Source organism: Anomaloglossus baeobatrachus, chromosome 4 (genome assembly GCF_048569485.1).
Source record: "Anomaloglossus baeobatrachus isolate aAnoBae1 chromosome 4, aAnoBae1.hap1, whole genome shotgun sequence".
Lineage (NCBI taxonomy): Eukaryota > Metazoa > Chordata > Amphibia > Anura > Aromobatidae > Anomaloglossus > Anomaloglossus baeobatrachus.
This window is the reverse complement of record NC_134356.1, coordinates 347,369,659-347,387,869: the sequence shown is the minus strand read 5'-3', so window position 1 is coordinate 347,387,869 and position 18,211 is coordinate 347,369,659. Positions and strand designations below refer to the sequence as shown.

The 18,211-nt window shown below is 45.1% G+C and overlaps 1 protein-coding gene across 4 annotated transcripts in view; it reads right to left on the bottom strand.

Annotated features, from left to right (window-relative positions):
• The window catches only part of HDAC10 (histone deacetylase 10), a 90,460-nt gene that overhangs the window by 15,804 nt on the left and 56,445 nt on the right, over positions 1-18,211 (bottom strand). For all 4 annotated transcript variants that reach the window (XM_075345090.1, XM_075345091.1, XM_075345093.1 and 1 more), the window contains 3 exons: positions 17,790-17,896; positions 5,800-5,867; positions 691-925 (listed from right to left, as the gene is read on the bottom strand). In XM_075345090.1, the coding sequence (XP_075201205.1) occupies positions 691-925; positions 5,800-5,867; positions 17,790-17,896 (410 nt within the window). The remainder of the gene's footprint in view (positions 1-690; positions 926-5,799; positions 5,868-17,789; positions 17,897-18,211) is intronic.

The window sequence follows — 18,211 nt, the reverse complement described above, 5'->3', positions numbered from 1 at the left end:
TTTTTACAGTACTAGCAAAAGCTATGAGAGTCCAGAAATCTCATGCACACACTTGCTTTTTTTATTTATCCAAAATTGAAAGCAGCATGTTAATTCGAATAGCGTTTCAGCATTTTCCAAGTTTTTTTTCACCACTGACAGTAATAAGAGTGCAAAAACGCAATCGCCGCATCTTTGCTGTTTTTGTAGTGAAAGAAACTATCTTTATTAAACATGTACTGTAGACAAATGACACACCAAAAATACAGCAAAAAAAAAAAAAAGCAACAAAACCTGCTTTTTGGAAGCAGCTTTTTTTTTGCTGCCAAGAGAGCAGGCTTTAACTGCAGCAAAAACGCAACGTGTGAACATAGCCTTAAATTCTCCCTACTAAACATGGTTACGGATTGACTTGATAAACACAACCCACTCCAAACCAAATAACATAATGTCTATATTTAGAAGTGACAGGTCCACTTTACAGAATGTTGTGTTAAAATGATGATAAAGTTCTTGTGTTTTAAATGGTGTTGACATAAAAGAAAACCAAATTATACTAATGGTAAAATACTGGCTTTTGGTCAGTTATGATTTGCATACTAGACTATGGATTTGGGATTAGGAGGCAGAGGAGGACAGTGCGTCTTTCTTTTTGTTTAAATAAAGAAATATGTGGAATTGTTGCTTGCCCAGTGTATTTTCAGACATTACCTTGTTACATTAATTGCTTGCTGTGTAGTTAGAGTTCCTTCTTCTAGTTGCATGCCTTCCAGAATGTTAGGTGTGTTTTCTACAGGTGCTACCACAAGGGTTGTTATTGGAGGTGTCGGATGCAGGATCTTCTTCATGTGATTTTCTAACAGCTCATCCGCAGCAGATCCATCTGTCTGCAAAGGCTCGGGGGCTGGCATGCCCTTGGTGCTCATCTCTTGTACTAACCTTGTTTCTATCAATAATACAATATATTAATAATAATGATGGTGATTAATATTACTTCTTTTTTGGATGGAAAACAAAATGATATGCACAGAATGAAAGAGGAAAATGCAGCAAAAAAGCCAAAAGAAACCTTCTTGATTTCGTATATTTATATCTGCATCCATGTTACTGTCTTCACTGGCTCACTACTGTGATATCCTGAATTCCCTTATTACTGTATTCTGTGCTAACATCCATCCTTGCTGACAGTGCGCGTGCCTGCCGCCGGTGCGTGCCTGCAATGTCCTACATCGGAATCCATATGGAGATGTGGGCATGTGTGCAGCGTCTATGGTTACCTGTGACGCTGTGCTCGCTCCCCCTTTGCATCTCCATGACGTCTGGTGTGGGCGTTTCGGGCGCGACGCACGCGGCACGCATGCGCCAAAGGTGAGCCAGGATTGCCTGTTGGACCGGATAGGTCCTGTTTGTTTGCAACCAATCCGGTCACATGACCGAGTTTTTAAGGTCCTGCACCTGCATTATTGATCACTCTCCCGGACGAAGCGGTCTACATTAACATCGCGAAACGCGTGTCGGAAGTTTAAGGCAGCGAGTGACACATCGGTGGGGCTACCTCTTTATGGGTGAGACTATATTTGATACCCTGTCCTCTGGGGCAATGGTCGTTCTATACTTTGCCTAATTTATGTCTGGGACTTAGGGCAGTATAATGAATCTAATTAACCGATACGTGCAATAGTCCTGTCCCCTCTATTTATAATTCCTTACCTACATCTCTTTATTTATTCATAGTGTTATGTAGTGTATCCCCCATATATCCCCGATATCTATACTGATGTGTCTGCCTCTTGTGGGATTAGGATAGGGTGGGCTTTTCCTTCCCTTTCCCTCCCCCCCTTTCCTTCCATCTACAGCACCTTGTTTTTTAATCGTGTGTGTTTTTTTCTTTATATATTTCTATTGGTATTATTTATAAATCAATAAAACAAATTATTTTTATCTCAGCCATTTATTCTCCAGTTCTCTTTGTTGTGTCCCATTCCCCCGCACCTCCAGTAACCTCCCCCTGCACTACTGTGGGGTCCGTGACCTGGGGGCGGGGCCTGGCGGCAGCTGCCGTGGTGTCAGCGCCAGCACCGGGCCCCCTGCCCAGGATCACACATTCAAATGTACCGGCATCACAGATCACCGATGCCGGTACATTTGAAAGTGCTGATGAGAAGCAGCGCAGCGCAGCTTCTCATCACTGTCCCTCCCGCTGTCTGTGCTCTCTTCAGCACAGTGGTGACGTCACTACTGTGCTGAAGAGAGCACAGACAGCGCACGAACGTGCAGGAGTGGCGGGGACCGAGGACAGGTGAGTATGTACTCCACATGTGTTCCCGATGGGGATGGGGATGGGGGGGGTTGCAGAGACATATGTGTGCGTGTGCAGAGCCATATGTGTGCGTGTGAGGTGCACAGCCATATGTGTGCATGTGCAGAGCCATGTGTGTGCGTGTACGGTGCAGAGCCATATGTGTGCGTGTGCAGAGCCATATGTGTGCGTGTGCAGAGCCATATGTGTGCGTGTGCAGAGCCATGTGTGCGTGTGCAGAGCCATATGTGTGCGTGTGCAGAGCCATATGTGTGCGTTTGCGGTGCAGAGCCATATGTGTGCGTGTGCAGAGCCATGTGTGTGCGTGTACGGTGCAGAGCCATGTGTGTGCGTGTGCAGAGCCATATGTGTGCGTGTGCGGTGCAGAGCCATATGTGTGCGGTGCAGAGCCATATGTGTGCGCTGCGGTACAGAGCCATATGTGTGCGTGTGCGGTGCAGAGCCATATGTGTGCGTGTGCAGAGCCATATGTGTGCGTGTGCGGTACAGAGCCATATGTGTGCGTGTGCAGAGCCATATGTGTGCGTGTGCGGTACAGAGCCATATGTGTGCGGTACAGAGCCATATGTGTGCGTGTGCGGTGCAGAGCCCGATGTGGGGCTGTTATTTGCAATGCTGTAGTGATACCAGGTCAGTGCTGGGGCAGAATATACTGACAGGGAATGTGTGTGCAGGGGGCGGGCAGAGGGTGGGGCTGGACACTGGGGTGGGTGGTGACAGCTCTGACTGAGGTTCAGCACAGGAAGTGGTCATGTTTGCTGGATCTGAATGTAAACAAGAGCTGCAGAGAATAAAGGGGATAATTCAAGAGGAACAAAAGTTAGAAAACAAAAAATAACAATGTAGGGGTGATTTATATGACAATACAGCACAGATAAACTCAAAAATTTTTGTTAAGCTAATGTCGGACAACTCCTTTAACAAGACTTCATAAACAGAAATATTAACATATATTTCTAGAGACAATAAACTTACCTGTTCAATACCAATAAATTTAGGGAGAAAAGTGTTACTACAGCTGGTCACAATAGCATAAAAGTTCACATAGGCAAGACTGAAAGTGTATGGAAATGTGTGTATGAAACAAAAATGCTTCACTGGGAATCCAGCTTAGGCCTTGGTTCCACTTGTGTACAAATAATCGGTCCGATACTCATCCCGAAAAGTATGGCAAGTGTGATGTGTAGGGTCTTGTTTTTCTTGCCTATCATTTGTATGACATGCGAGTGCTAAGCGAATGTGCAGTTTTTTCTCACCTAGGATCCATGTGACATGCGTATGCCATCCGTATGACATGCGTATGTAATGCCATGTGATCTTTTTCTCACACCCATAAGCAGGCTTTACACGCTGCGACATCGCTAGCAATTGCTAGCGATGTCGAGCGCGATAGCACCCGCCCCATCGTACGGCCGATATGCGGTGATCGCTGCCGTAGCGAACATTATCGCTACGGCAGCGTCACACGCACATACCTGCTCTGCGACGTCGCTCTGGCCGGCGAACCGCCTCCTTTCTAAGCGGGTGGGTCGTGCGGCGTCACAGCGACGTCACACGGCAGCCGTCCAATAGAAGCGGAGGGGCGGAGATGAGCGGGACATAAACATCTCGCCGGTGGAGGCAGGTAAGGAGTTGTTCCTCGCTCCTGCGGTGTCACACATAGCGATGTGTGCTGCTGCAGGAACGAGGAACAACATCGCTAAAAAGCAGAAAACGATTTATTTCAGGACGACCTCTCCGCGGCAAACGATTTTGCCCTCTTTTGTGATCGTTTCAGATCGCTCTTAAGTTTTACACACTGCAATATTGTTAATGATGCCGGATGTGCGTCACAAACACCGTGACCCTGATGATAATTCATTAACGATATCGTAGCGTGTAAAGCCCCCTATAGACTTGCATTGGTATATCTGGTGCGATCTACACAGCATGCTGCAATGTTATCATCAGCATAATTAGAGCTGAGGAAAAAATAGCAGATGGACACTGCCTGACTGATTAACCCTGGTGCAAGGACAATCCAATGTTTTATCGGATTTCACTTGTCCATAAAAATCGCAAGTGGAACCGAGCCCTTAAACAGAGGAAATGACATAATAAATAACTCTTCAGACATAAAATTGGTCAAAAGATCCCTATCAAGAAACAATACACATAGAAAGCTCATAAGAATGATCTTAAATTGAACCAGACAGTTGTAACATACTACGGCAGAGTGTTTTAGAGAAAGCCACTCTTTATAAAGCGTCAAGACTGAGCCATGCTGGAGTCTAGTTGGAAAGGCGGGTACCTGGCATCTGCTTCCCACTTAATGCCCTTAATTGACAGCTCTCTTCCCATGCGCACATATAAACGTGCATGTGGATCGGTTAGGCTACTTTCACACATCCGGTTTTTGCTCTGCGGCACAATACCGCACTCTGCAGAAAAACCGCAACCGTTTTTTTTTTGCCGCCGGTTGCGTTTTTTTTTGCATAGACTTACATTAGTGCCGTATGGGCTTGCGTTCGGTCCGGTTTTTGCCGCATGCGGCAGATTTAGCCGATGACGCGGCCGGATGGAACGTTGCCTGCAACGTTTTTTGCGCCGGCAAAAAAAAAAACGCATCGCGCCACATCCGGCCGCTGCAGCGCATTTTCAATGCATGCCTATGGACGCCGGATGCGGCGCGATGCGGACAAAAAACGCATCCGGCCGCCGCATGCGGTTTCTTCCACTGCGCATGCTCAGTAGCGTGCCGCAACCGGAAAAAACCGGACCGGCCGCATGTAAAAACTTATGCAAAGGATGCAGTGTTTTCGCCGCATCCGTTGCATAGGTTTCACAGCCGGATTGAGCCGCAGTGCTCAAACCGGATGTGTGAAAGTAGCCTTAGCATGTATGAGCTGTCAGGTTCACTTAAACAATTCCTTCCTTAGATGGTTGTTCTAAAGTTTGAGCTTTTGGAGCACACCCCTGTGTTACCAGGGATGATGAAGAATGACAATTCTTCAGGAGCATCGGCAGGCTTGCACTGCTAGTCCAAACTGTTCATTTTCCGACGCTGCTTGAGCATTAAAGGAGCCAAATCATGCGCGCACGCATTAAGCAATGTGGCCAGCTTTACATCAGTTCTTATATAAGCATTATAAATAAGACATTTTAAGTCTACGCATGGTAGGCCAAGGGGTGCAGCAGTGGCCAGAAACCTAAACAAGAAGCAGTAAACCATAGAATTACCAATCCCTCCATTCTTAAAATAGAGAAGATTTTTAATAAGATTAAAATTGCAAAGTTTCTTGATTTTAAAAGTACTTTAAGCAGACATTATACTATCGTCTTTCAAGTGACCCAAGAGATCAGATACAGTAATAACTATTATCCTCAGTAGTTAAGAAATGAAGCAGTCTTGAAGAGATTTGGGACTTTAGAGGGGAATTTTATGATATGTGTAAATAGAGAAAAGTAAAATAAAGTCAAATTATATAAGTCAGCTAAGTATAACAAAACAAAATAATTACCATCATGCAATAAACACTTCCAGTATGGGGAATGTGCATGCCTTGTATTCTGGATGGATTCTAAAGCACTATAAAAATAAAACACATTACTGTTGCCAGTATTTGTCTGAAATACATAGCAAGGCATTCCAACCACTTAATCAGGTAATGAATTAAACTACAATTACACAGTAAAAAAAACTACAAGAGCTTTCAGGGGGTACAAAAATCATGCACAAGTGGCTTACAAAGAATCGGTCACCAGGTTCTTGCTATGTAATCTGATAGCAGCATGATGTAAGGGACAGAGACCCTGATTCCAGCGATGTGTCACTTACTGAGTTGCTTGCTGTCATGTTGTTCAAATAACTGTTTGCTCTGCTGCAGATCTACCGATCCTCTGAGTGCAGAGCACTGTATAACCTTGCCCACACCACTGTTTGGGAGCTTTCTGTGTACACTGTGCATAGGCAGAAAGCTGGTAATCAGTGGTGGGGTGGAGTTACAAAGAGCAGGAGGACTGCATGGCACAAGAAAACTAGTCTGTAGTGATAATCTCCTGCTAATGAAACACTAATGCTATTAGAACTAAAACACAGCCAAGTAAGTGACACATTATTGGAATCATGGTCTCTATATCATGCAGTTCTCAGATTATATAGAAAAAACCTGCAGACATATTCCCTTAATAGTGGATTTCCACTACTATGATACTGATTACCTATCCACAGGATAGGTCATTATTACTATGAGATTGATAGGGTCCGAAAACCAGTACCACCACAGATCAGCTTTTACCAGCTCCGGCAGCGGTACAGAGAAGAACAATACAGCTCAGTCACATTGTTTAGTGACCAGTCCTGGATACTGCAAATCAGTTCTAACTTATTTGCTGCCAAAACTGGTATTAGCCGGCTGTAGGACCCCACTGATCACATATTGGTAACCTATATGGAGAAGACATTGTCAGTATACTAATGGTGGAAAATCCCTTTAATTTCACATAATGACAGTCTGTGATTGCTCAGCTGAAACAGTGGCGACACAGATAGAAAAAGGACTCTGTGCAAGAATAATCTATGGGCCCACTGTAGTCTGATAGTTCTGCTATGACTGAAGCTCCTTGCTGCTTTGGAGGTGGGCCCATGTACGTCTGCACAAGCTGCACCAATAATGTGTCCGCCCATGAGCTGGAATGATTGTGTGGTCTTTAATTTTATGAAACGAAAACTTGAAATATAATATTTTTTATTATTTTTAGTTTTAAAGGTCATCTTAGTTGTAGAAAAAAAAAAAAAAAAAGAAAAACAAAGAAACAGAAGCTGCTGTAGCCTACAGTAAAAGTAGTAGCGTTGCAAGTCAGCCATTTAAAGGCGTATTCTCAAGTTTGGACATTATGCCCTATCTATAAACTAGGATGTACCGTATTTTTCAAACTTTAAGAAAAACTTCTGCTTAAAAGTGTGTGCGTATTTTAGCCCGAAGGCAGCTTCCTGTGATGGAGTAGATTGCTGACACTACATCATCCTTAATCACAGAGATTATTTCTCTCTCTTCTCCTTCTGCACATCGACCTATATGATCTGCGCTGAGTAGGAGTGGAAGCTTACCAACATCTGAATTGAAGCTGCACAAGTTGAGCAGATGAAGGACCTTCCACATGAGTACTTAAAGGACCTTTCAGGTCATATGATTGACCACATGACCTGAAAATTATTTTAATTAAGGGTTACTCCCATCATCCAATATCGTATCCTAACATGAATTAGGTGTAGTAATAATAATATTAGCAAATAAAGCTCCAATTAAAAACGAAGTATGGTTCTCTAATTAGCAATGTCGCTTACCTCATGTTGAGGGCATTGCAGGACCTTAGGTATCCATGGGTATGACCATGCATATAGTGACAGTTGGTTAGTTGCTCATGGTTGTAACCATGGATACCTAAGGTCCTGTAATGCTCTGCACATGAGGTAAGTGACACAGTAAATCCGGAGAATTATACTACATTTCTAATTGGAGGCATTTCCTAATATTATTATCATTACACCTAATACATATTGGGATAGAATCTGAGATGGGAATACCTCTTTAATTGATTAGAAGTTCCTTCAGCTGCTGAGCTCCTGTAGCCTCCATTCAGGTCCAAATATTTATTTTTATATATATATATATATATATATATATATATATATATATATATACATATATATATATATATATTTTAATATACATGTAGCGGAGTTGCATGTCTGTAAATGTACATGTAATGTGCGTGTAGTAGAGCTATGTCTGTATAATACACACTGCAGAAAGGCACTAACAATAGATTTATTACTTCCCTATTCTACCCTAATACATTAAAATTAGTGCTAATGGGGGGGGCGTGGCCGGCTGCAGAGTGATGAGGAAGTGAAAATCCTCTGCTCTGTGTTTCACTCAGCAAAGCTACAAAATACAGCAACTTGGATGGACCTTAGCCTTTATTGAACAAAAAAGAGCACAAGAGGACTCCGTCTGGATCATTTCGGTACCAAAATTATCTAAATCGGGCTCTCCTAGCCTGAGATATCACAGATTATAGCAGGCACTATCACAGCACAGAGGGACCGAGGAACAGTGGACACAACAAGCACTGGTGAGTGCATATAAACCTGGGCCAGGGGTGCACCGTTTATCACACTAGGCCTGATTCAGGGGATATAACTGTTAACACAGTGGGAGACATACCGTATTTTTCGGACTATAAGACGCACCGGACTATAAGACGCACCCTGGTTTTAGAGGAGGAAAATGGGAAAATAAAACTTTAAGCAAAAAATGTGGTCATGACACACTGTTATAGGGTGAGGATCTGCTGCTGACACTGTTATGGGGGTAATGTCCCCAAATTCTCTACTAAGGTACCCCATCCTGGTAATGATCCTCCTGCCTTGTATATGATCCTGCTATAAACCCCCATCCATCCTGTTCACATACCCCCCCATCCAGCCTGTTCACATGCCCCCCCATCCAGCCTGTTCACATGCCCCCCCCCATCCAGCCTGTTCACATGCCCCCCCATCCAGCCTGTTCACATGCCCCCCCATCCAGCCTGTTCACATGCCCCCCCATCCAGCCTGTTCACATGCCCCCCCATCCAGCCTGTTCACATGCCCCCCCCATCCAGCCTGTTCACATGCCCCCCCATCCAGCCTGTTCACATGCCCCCCCATCCAGCCTGTTCACATGCCCCCCCCATCCAGCCTGTTCACATGCCCCCCCATCCAGCCTGTTCACATGCCCCCCCATCCAGCCTGTTCACATGCCCCCCCATCCAGCCTGTTCACATGCCCCCCCATCCAGCCTGTTCACATGCCCCCCCATCCAGCCTGTTCATATACTCCCATCGTGCTCATATACCATCCTGGTATATGGCCTGTATCCTATAGCACAGAGAAAAAAATAAACGTTTATACTCACCTTTTCCTCACTCCCTGCAGCACCGATCACATCTTCCTCTCTGGCACGCTGATCTGTGTGTGTGGAGCCGTTCCCCTGCAATACGCGATGTCTTCCTGTCTGTGCCGATCAGCTGACCAGCTCAGCACAGATCAGCTGACCGGCACAGACAGGAAGTCATCGCGTGCAGCAGGGGGGCGGCTCCACACACGGGGACGGGTGAGTGCACTGATTCACTGCACCCCGCGCTGGTAATGACGCGCGGGGGGCAGTGAATACAGCCGCACATGATCACTCCAGGCTGTAATTGCCAGGGGTGATCATGCGGCCGGCTCTTTACTATGCGCGCGTTCCCGCTCATCCTTCCGCCCACCTGTCAGTGCCGGCTTCAGCGCTGAGAGATGGGTGGGAGGATGGGCGTGCATATGTAATGAGCGGGCCCACGTGGTCACGGCAGGCGCTGCTGCTGCCTGCTCGTGCCCCCGATGACCCGCAGCACCCTCATTCCCAGCCGCAGCCCTATAGTCAGACCATAAGACGCACCCCCAACTTTCCCCCAACATTTGGGGGAAAAAAAGTGCGTCTTATGGTCCGAAAAATACGGTAACTGGGCTGAGCAGCAGCCTTTTCCCCACAGCTCCATCCCTCCCCCTCCACTTCTCTCAGACTGCAAGGGACAGTTTCTGCAGCATTGCATATGCTAATTAACCCCTGTGGTGAAGTTGCTTATTCTTGCTGGAGCTGAACTTTAACAACAAATAAATCAACAAGCCACTAATGCTGGTGTCACACTAAGCGACAGCGACAACGACGTCGCTGTTACGTCACCATTTTCGGTGACGTAACAGCGACCTTGTAAGTCGCTGTTATGATCGCTGCTTAGCTGTCAAACACAGCAGAAGCAGCGATCATAACGTCGCTGTGCTACATGTGCAGAGAGCAGGGAGCCGCGCTTAGCGCTGGCTCCTTGCTCTCCTACAGTACACATCGAGTTAATTAACCCGATGTGTGCTGCAGCTACATGTCACAGTGCAGAGAGCAGGGAGCCGCGCGCACTGCTTAGCGCTGGCTCCTTGCTCTCCTTGCTACAGTATACATCGGGTTAATTACCCGATGCATACTGCAGCCACATGTCACAGTGCAGGAGCCGGCGCTGGCCGCAAGAGCGGAGGCTGGTAACCAGCGTAAACATCGGGTAACTAGGGAAAGGTCTTCCCTTGGTTACCCGATGTTTACGCTGGTTACAGCTTACCGCAGCTGCCAGTGCCGGCTCCTGCTCGCTTCATTTCGTCGCTCTCTCGCTGTCACACACAGCGATGTGTGTGTCACAGCGGGAGAGTGACGACCAAAAAATGAAGCTGGACATTCAGCAACGACCGGCGACCTCACAGCAGGGGCCAGGTCGTTGCTGGATGTCACACACAGCGACAGCGACGGGACGTCGCTGCAACGTCACAGAAAATGGTGACGTAGCAGCGACGTCGTTGTCGTCGTCGTTATGTGTGACACCAGCTTAAGTGGTGAAGGCAGTGCTGCCCTGACTTTATATCACCCTGTAAATAGGAGATTCTCCTATATAATAACCTATGCAGCTGCTTTTAAAACTTATTCTACTGCAAAGCAACCCTGTGCAGCATTCAGCCTGCAACTCACTGTATAATACCCTACTGTGACAAAGGTCTTGCTGCCAACTATTTGTGAGATCAAACCACCATAAACAAAGATTAATAACAGATTTTGAGTGATCTGGAAGAGGGGAACGAGCAGGAGCCCTGGAAGCAGCAGTGAAGGGCAGCAGTGTAGGGTCCTGAGCAGGGTAAAGAAGAGCTGCGGTGCAGTAATCTGCCGTCCTGGCCTGGGGGCCTGAGTGTGGTCTTGTGGCAGTGCAGGGAGAGGGGCACTCCGACCCCCCTCTTCCCTGATATAAGTGAGATAAGGAAGAAAACTCGTAGCAGTCCCACAGAAGTGTTTTTCAGAGCCTTCCATTTCTATATATAAAAACTCACTCCCTGCATCATACTCTACTGCCATCTAGTGGTCATTGGAACAATAGCTTGCTGTAAAGAGATTTGTACAGGAGGGAGCCATGAAAGGGATATACACCCCTGTATAATGTCTGCGTAGAGGGGAGGCTCGCCTTACCGCCCATATAGAGGACATGAGTCGACAGCTACAATTTTAATGATATTGCATTAATAAATAATATTGAAAGGAAATATAATACACGGCACAGACTAGGTGACGATCTGGCTGGGCTGAGGAGGAGAAGAGGCCCAGGCTGGTCTTACAGATTAAGAAAGGGGCAGCCGTTTGTGACCCCTCTGGACAAGTTTCTTACTAAGAGAGACTGTGTTGCGAATGACCCCATGCCACCAAAGTCACAACGACAATCAACCCATAAAGGTACTCAAGCGAAAAATAAAACTGCGTGGTCGGATCCATCGGATATGGACCTAGACTCTGCGCCCTCACTATCTGCTCTAGTGTCTCAGCAGGAGGACGGGGGAGGGTCACGTGACTCCCCATCAGAGGCTGAGTCGGGAGATATGGAACACCATTTTGACTATAGAAAATTAAAAAAGTATCTGGATCTCCTTCCTACCAAGGAAGACTTCAAATCCCTGATCTCAGAGGTGAAAGAAACCTGTAAGTCAGAAATTAATTCCATCCGCCAAGATGTTGGGCTATTAGCAGATAGAGTGGACTCAGTTGAAAGGGATCACGATGCCACTAGACAGTACATCATCAAATTACAGAAAAATGTGACTTCCTATGCTCAGGCCCTGAGTGAAGCTAACAAACATCTGGAAGACCTAGATAACAGAGGACGCCGTAATAATATCCGAGTGAGAGGCGTCCCTGAGGCTACAGGTAATGAGGATGTCCATGCCATTCTTGAAACCATATTTAACACTGTGCTGGAGCGCCCTATAACTCAAAGGATAAAATTGGACAGAGCGCATAGAGCATTACGCCCCAGGGGGCCTCAAAACCAATCTCGTGACATTATTTGCTGCGTCCACGACTTCCAACTAAAAGAGTCCATTATGGCTAAAGCCCGTACCTCAAAGAGAATTGAATACCAAGGGACTCGGATCCAATTATTCCCTGATCTTTCTTGGATCACCTTACAGAAAAGAAGACACCTGCAGCCACTTCTTGCATCCTTAAAAGATAAGGGCATCCGATACCGCTGGGGGTACCCGTTTGCCCTCATAGCCTCAAAAGATGGTCGTACGGCTGTGCTACGCTCAACTCAGGACCTCCCGGCTTTCTGCACTGACCTGGGAGTCCCTTCACCCTCCCTGGTGGACTGGGAATTGGAGATGCCATCCAGTCCACCCCGTCCAATCTGGCAGCAAGTGGACTCTAAGGGGGGATCTCCCTCATCACGGCCTAAGGCACGACCAGCTCCAACCTGAGATGACAATTTTTATTTATTTTGTTTTTCTTCTGGGAACTGGAGCCCCTTGTTTACATCTATGGTGTCAAGCTGAAGCCCCCTTGGGGGTATTGGGGGGGGTTTCATGCCCTCCCTCGTTTATTACAGGGACTTTGGTTGGTCCTTTCTTTCATAAGTAGCTGTTCACTTTTTCCTTTCCTCTTCTGATATTAATATATCTGGTTATGACTCCTCATACTATTTGCATTGGTTTGCTACTAGGGCGGTGAGAATTGAATACTCCCCTCTTGTAGATGTTTTGAATTTAGCTGCCGATACTGACTGCGATAGCAGAGTGTCCGTAGCTACAAACCCCCTTTAAGGGTTAGAGTTACCCTGGTTCCTCCTACGGAAGAGTTGGTAAAGGAGGTTAGGGTTTATATACTGGTAAAGTTATGCCAATTTTTTCTTCTTTGACCCTGGCCGGAGAGGACGGTGGCGGAGGTAAAGGATTTTGCCCATGGCTTCACTCCTCTCCGGTAACATTTGTGACATGTAAATGTTATGATCTATGTGTTATGTGTTTTGTCATTGTGCTTTCCCATCCCCTATGTGTCTACCCTAATTGTGGTGAGGGAATCCTCTGTACCCCATTGAGAACCACTCAGCATGGGCCCTTAGGCAATTTTGAGATGGGCAATACCCGGTTAGCCTTCGTATGTAATGCTAATTTTTCTTTATACTACTACAGCTTAAAATATGGTTAAAATTTTAACGTTAAATGTTAAGGGTCTAAACTCAAACATTAAGAGGCGTATGGCACTTGGTGAGATGCGGACCCAGCGAGCTGATGTGGTTTTCTTGCAGGAAACGCACTTGAACCTCAATGGGAACTGCAATTTCGCTAAACACCTTTACCCCACGATTTTTCTAGCCTCCCAGGAAAGGAAAAAAGCCGGTGTGGCGATTTTGATATCAAGAACCTGTCCCATTCAAGTTACTACCTCCCTGGCAGACCCACAGGGTAGATACCTTATCCTACAAGGGACATATAAGGAAGTTCCAATCCTTTTGTGTAACATTTATGCCCCTAACACCTCCCAGATCCTCTTTTTGAACCGGGTATTCCTCAAACTCACACGCCTTCCCTCCTCAGCGTGGATTGTGGGTGGAGATTTCAACACTATTTTCTCTGACTCTTTAGACAGGTTGACCATTAACAATCAATTGTCGAGCCCGTCTCAGCGTAAATTGACAGCTGCCTTTCGAAGACTGATCCGCAGGTTTGCCTTATTTGATTTGTGGCGAGTTAAACATCCCTCAGAAAAAACCTTTACCTTCTACTCTCCCCCTCATGGTACACACACCAGGATCGATTTCTTCTTTGGCAACGTTCAAGCCCTTAGATTGACGAGCAGTGTAGATATTGGTGCAATAACGTGGTCAGACCACGCGCCAATGACTCTCACCCTAGATCAGACAACTTCACGTACAAGAGTCTGCCACTGGAGGCTCAATGAGTCCCTCCTCAAGAGAACTCCCTACAGAGACAAACTGGAAGCAGGGCTGATAGAATACTTCGAGAACAATGAGGGGTCAGTGCCTAATTTTTCCACTGTTTGGGAAGCCCATAAGGCCGTCTTTAGAGGGCAATGCATAGCATTAAGCTCCCGTATCAAAAAAGATAGACTTTATCAGAGAGATCAGCTCCTTAAAAGTCTCAGAGACTTAGAAAATAGGATGACCCTTAACCCATCAATACGTACCCTTAGAGGTATAGTAAAGACTCGTGCCCAACTGAAGGACCTAGAGGTCAATATAACAGAAAAATTATTACTCTATAGCAGGCATAAATACTATGACAAAGGAAATAAATCTCACTCTCTTTTGGCCCGCCAACTTAGAGAGGATAGGGGGAACTCATCCGTTTATGCCTTGAGAGATTCGGGGGGGAATATTTTTTATGACCCCACTAAAGTTGAAAAGATCTTTCAGGATTATCTGTCGAGACTGTATTCTTTGTCTAGCCCTCTTCCTGCAGACCCAGGAAGACAGAGGGAGCTAATCCACTCCTTTCTTGAGCAGTGTAAGCTGCCTACTCTTACTAAGAATGCTGTAAACACACTGAATAAAGAAATCACGTGTGAAGAGGTAGGAGAGGTGCTTAAATTACTTCCTAATGGAAAATCACCGGGTCCAGACGGTCTGACATATTTTTACTACAAGGCATTTGCGGATCGACTTACCCCTTATTTGGTTAAATTATTTAATAGCTTCCTCACGGGCTCCCCTATACCCACAAGTATGTTACATTCATATATTACGCTTATACCCAAACCTGGGAAGGATGCTATGGAATGTGCCAATTACAGGCCCATAGCACTCCTTAATGCTGATTTGAAAATCTTTACTAAACTACTGGCTCTACGTCTTTCAGTCCTGCTCCCTCACCTAATACACAAAGACCAGGTGGGTTTTGTCCCATGTAGGCAAGGGGGGGACAACACCAGGAAGATCATTGACTTAGTAGAAGTTGTTAATAAGACAGAGAGTGAAGCACTCCTTCTTAGTTTGGATGCGGAGAAGGCGTTTGACCGTCTGGGGTGGCCATTCATGTTCGAAACATTGCATCATTTTGGAATTTCGGGTGCATTCATTACTGCCCTGAAAAGTCTATATTCATGCCCCTCAGCTTCGGTCAAGCTTCCTTATGCCACATCTCAACCCTTTCAAATACACAATGGCACTCGTCAGGGATGCCCTTTGTCCCCCCTTCTCTTTGTTATGTGTATTGAGCCATTGGCTGCTGCTATTCGCATTGACCCTAATATACGTGGAGTAATGGTGAGAGACAAGGAGTTTAAGCTATCCTTATATGCGGATGATGTCCTATTGATTTTGTCCCAACCACATATCACCCTCACGAATTTGCATTCCTTATTACTACAATTTGAAAGGTTGTCAGGGTATAAGGTCAATCAGAGCAAAACGGAAGCTCTGCCTCTTAATATTCCACAGGTGCGGGTCTCCTCCTTACAGGAAAACTACAACTATAAATGGAAAAACATATCCTTGACATACCTGGGGATACAATTAACATCTAAGTATAAGCTCTTGTACCAGCAGAACTATCCTAGTTTATTTACTGAGATAAAAAGGCTCCTGCTCAATTGGAATAAGCTCCCATTGTCTCTGTTTGGAAGAATCTCTGCAGTCAAAATGTCTGTCCTGCCGAAGCTACTTTACCTATTTGAGACCCTTCCGGTGTGTGTACCATATAAAGAATTGCGCAACATTCAGTCTGTTATACTTCAATTCATTTGGGCCCACAAGAGACATAGAATTAAGAAAGCGACTTTGTTTGACAGTAAACTGAGAGGAGGCCTGGGAGTCCCTGATATTACTAGGTACTATTGGGCAGTACACTTACGTCACATCCCTGCATGGTCTAATCGCAGTGCCTTCTCTAGATGGATGGAAATAGAGAAGTTATGGCTCGCCCCAATACACCCCAATTCCTACCTCTGGGGCACCTCATCAAACAAGCCTGACCCACATACCCTGGGCCCTATAGCCTTCACGAAGAGGATATGGGACTGTTGTGTCAAGAAGTTTCCACTTAAATCTGAACACTCTCCCTTGACTTCTTTTCTTTTTAATCCCAAAATGCTAGACGGTATGCAGGGTACAGCGACTAAAACGTGGTTTGACAGGAAACTCTTTTGCTTTGCTGACATAGTAGACGCACACTCCAGAGTCCTTCTCCCATACGCCACCATAGCTGATAAATTTAATCTCCCTGGCAATTCCCAATATCGCTATTTACAAGTTAGACACCTGATGCACTCCCTTTTTACCTCCCTAGAAGTCTCCACCCCTACACTTTTTGAGAGATTATGCAGAGCTGGGGTCTCTACTAAAGGCCTCATCTCAGATATATATCGTATTTTAATTACCCCCTGCCCAGAAGACAAGCCAAATCATACATATATGAGGAAATGTGAAGATTTCCTTGGTGAGTCCATTCCCTTGTGTATGTGGAAACGGATCTGGGATACTGCCTCTAAGACATCCTCATGCTATGTCTATAAGGAAAATCAGTATAAATTACTTATGTATTGGTATCACACCCCAGCACTACTACATAAACTAAACCCAGCTATACCTGACAATTGTTGGAGGTGTGGAGCCACAGGAGGAGACATACCGCACATATTCTGGGTATGCCCCAATATCCAGCGTTTCTGGAGGTTGGTGCAATCCCTTATATATAAAGTAACTGACCTTCGGGTTTCCCTGGATCCTAAATTCTATCTATTAAATATACCACTTGTTCAGCTGGGGAAAAGAGTGAAGCGGTTATTGTTACATATAACTACAGCAGCTAGATGTCTGATTGCCCGCAACTGGAAGTTAGCTCATCCACCCTCACTTACCGATCTCCAATCTCGGATCCAAGATGTGAGAAGGATGGAGTGTCTATCTGCCTTGTCAAATAATACAGTAGATCATTTTGAGAGTGTTTGGTCACTTTGGGACACTTATTGGGCCAATAAAGAATAATAGTGAGGTATGGTCTTGATGGAAGCCTGATATATTCACCCTCCCCACTCCACCCCCCCCTTCCTTAAACTTCCCTGTTTAGTCTTGTATTGTTTGTCTTGTCACATCCCCTGTTTTTATTGTATCAGTGGATAATAAGATATGTATACTGATTTTTGGTTTACAGTTATTGCTCACATGCTTGTGAGACATACCTATGCATCCATGTACTTTTTCCATGTCTGTTAAAAAATTTAATAAAACATTCAGTTATAAAAAAAAAAAAAATTAGTGCTAATGACCCCTCCACTTTACACCCCCAGGAAAGTTTTAATTTTAGGAAAAATGTTTTTCGTATTTTTGCACTAATCTAGAGTGCATCTTATAGTAAGGTGCATTTTATAGTCTGAAAAATACGGTAATATGTATGTAATGTAATACATAGTTGATCATATAATAAATGAGGAATATAATTTCACTTTTAGAAGGGTGTTGTGGTGAGAGGGCAACTCTTTCATTAAATTTGTCATTTACACACAGGTTGAATCAAATCACTGTAAGAAAGGTGCGGCAGGTAAAAAAACCCTATACTGTATTTCAGGAGAATAGCTAGAAAACACCATGCAGAAGAAAAAAAATAATATACCTGTAACATGGTGTCATTTCTCCAGACAACTTGGGTACTGGATCTCCGAGCAGCGTTCTTACAGTCATGGAGGCAGATTCTGACAGAGATCGTAGGTGGTAACCTCCCTGTTAGAAAATGATTGTAAGGGCATACTCGACTAAATATGATAAAGCTAAGCCACATCCATAACTATTCCTTACATAGCACAATAAATGGGCAGTGTGACCTCAACTTACAAATCCGCCTTACAATTGTACTGGTGAGAGCACCCTAACAAAACCAATTTAACCAATGAGAGCCACAATGACCATGTTGACATCCCAACCAATCATGATTTGCATATGGCTTCTATGCCAGATTTCTCTTGACTGGCACATCGGATCTATTCTAAAGAAGGATACATTTTTGGGGGGAGGGAACAAGCGCCTATACAGCCATAC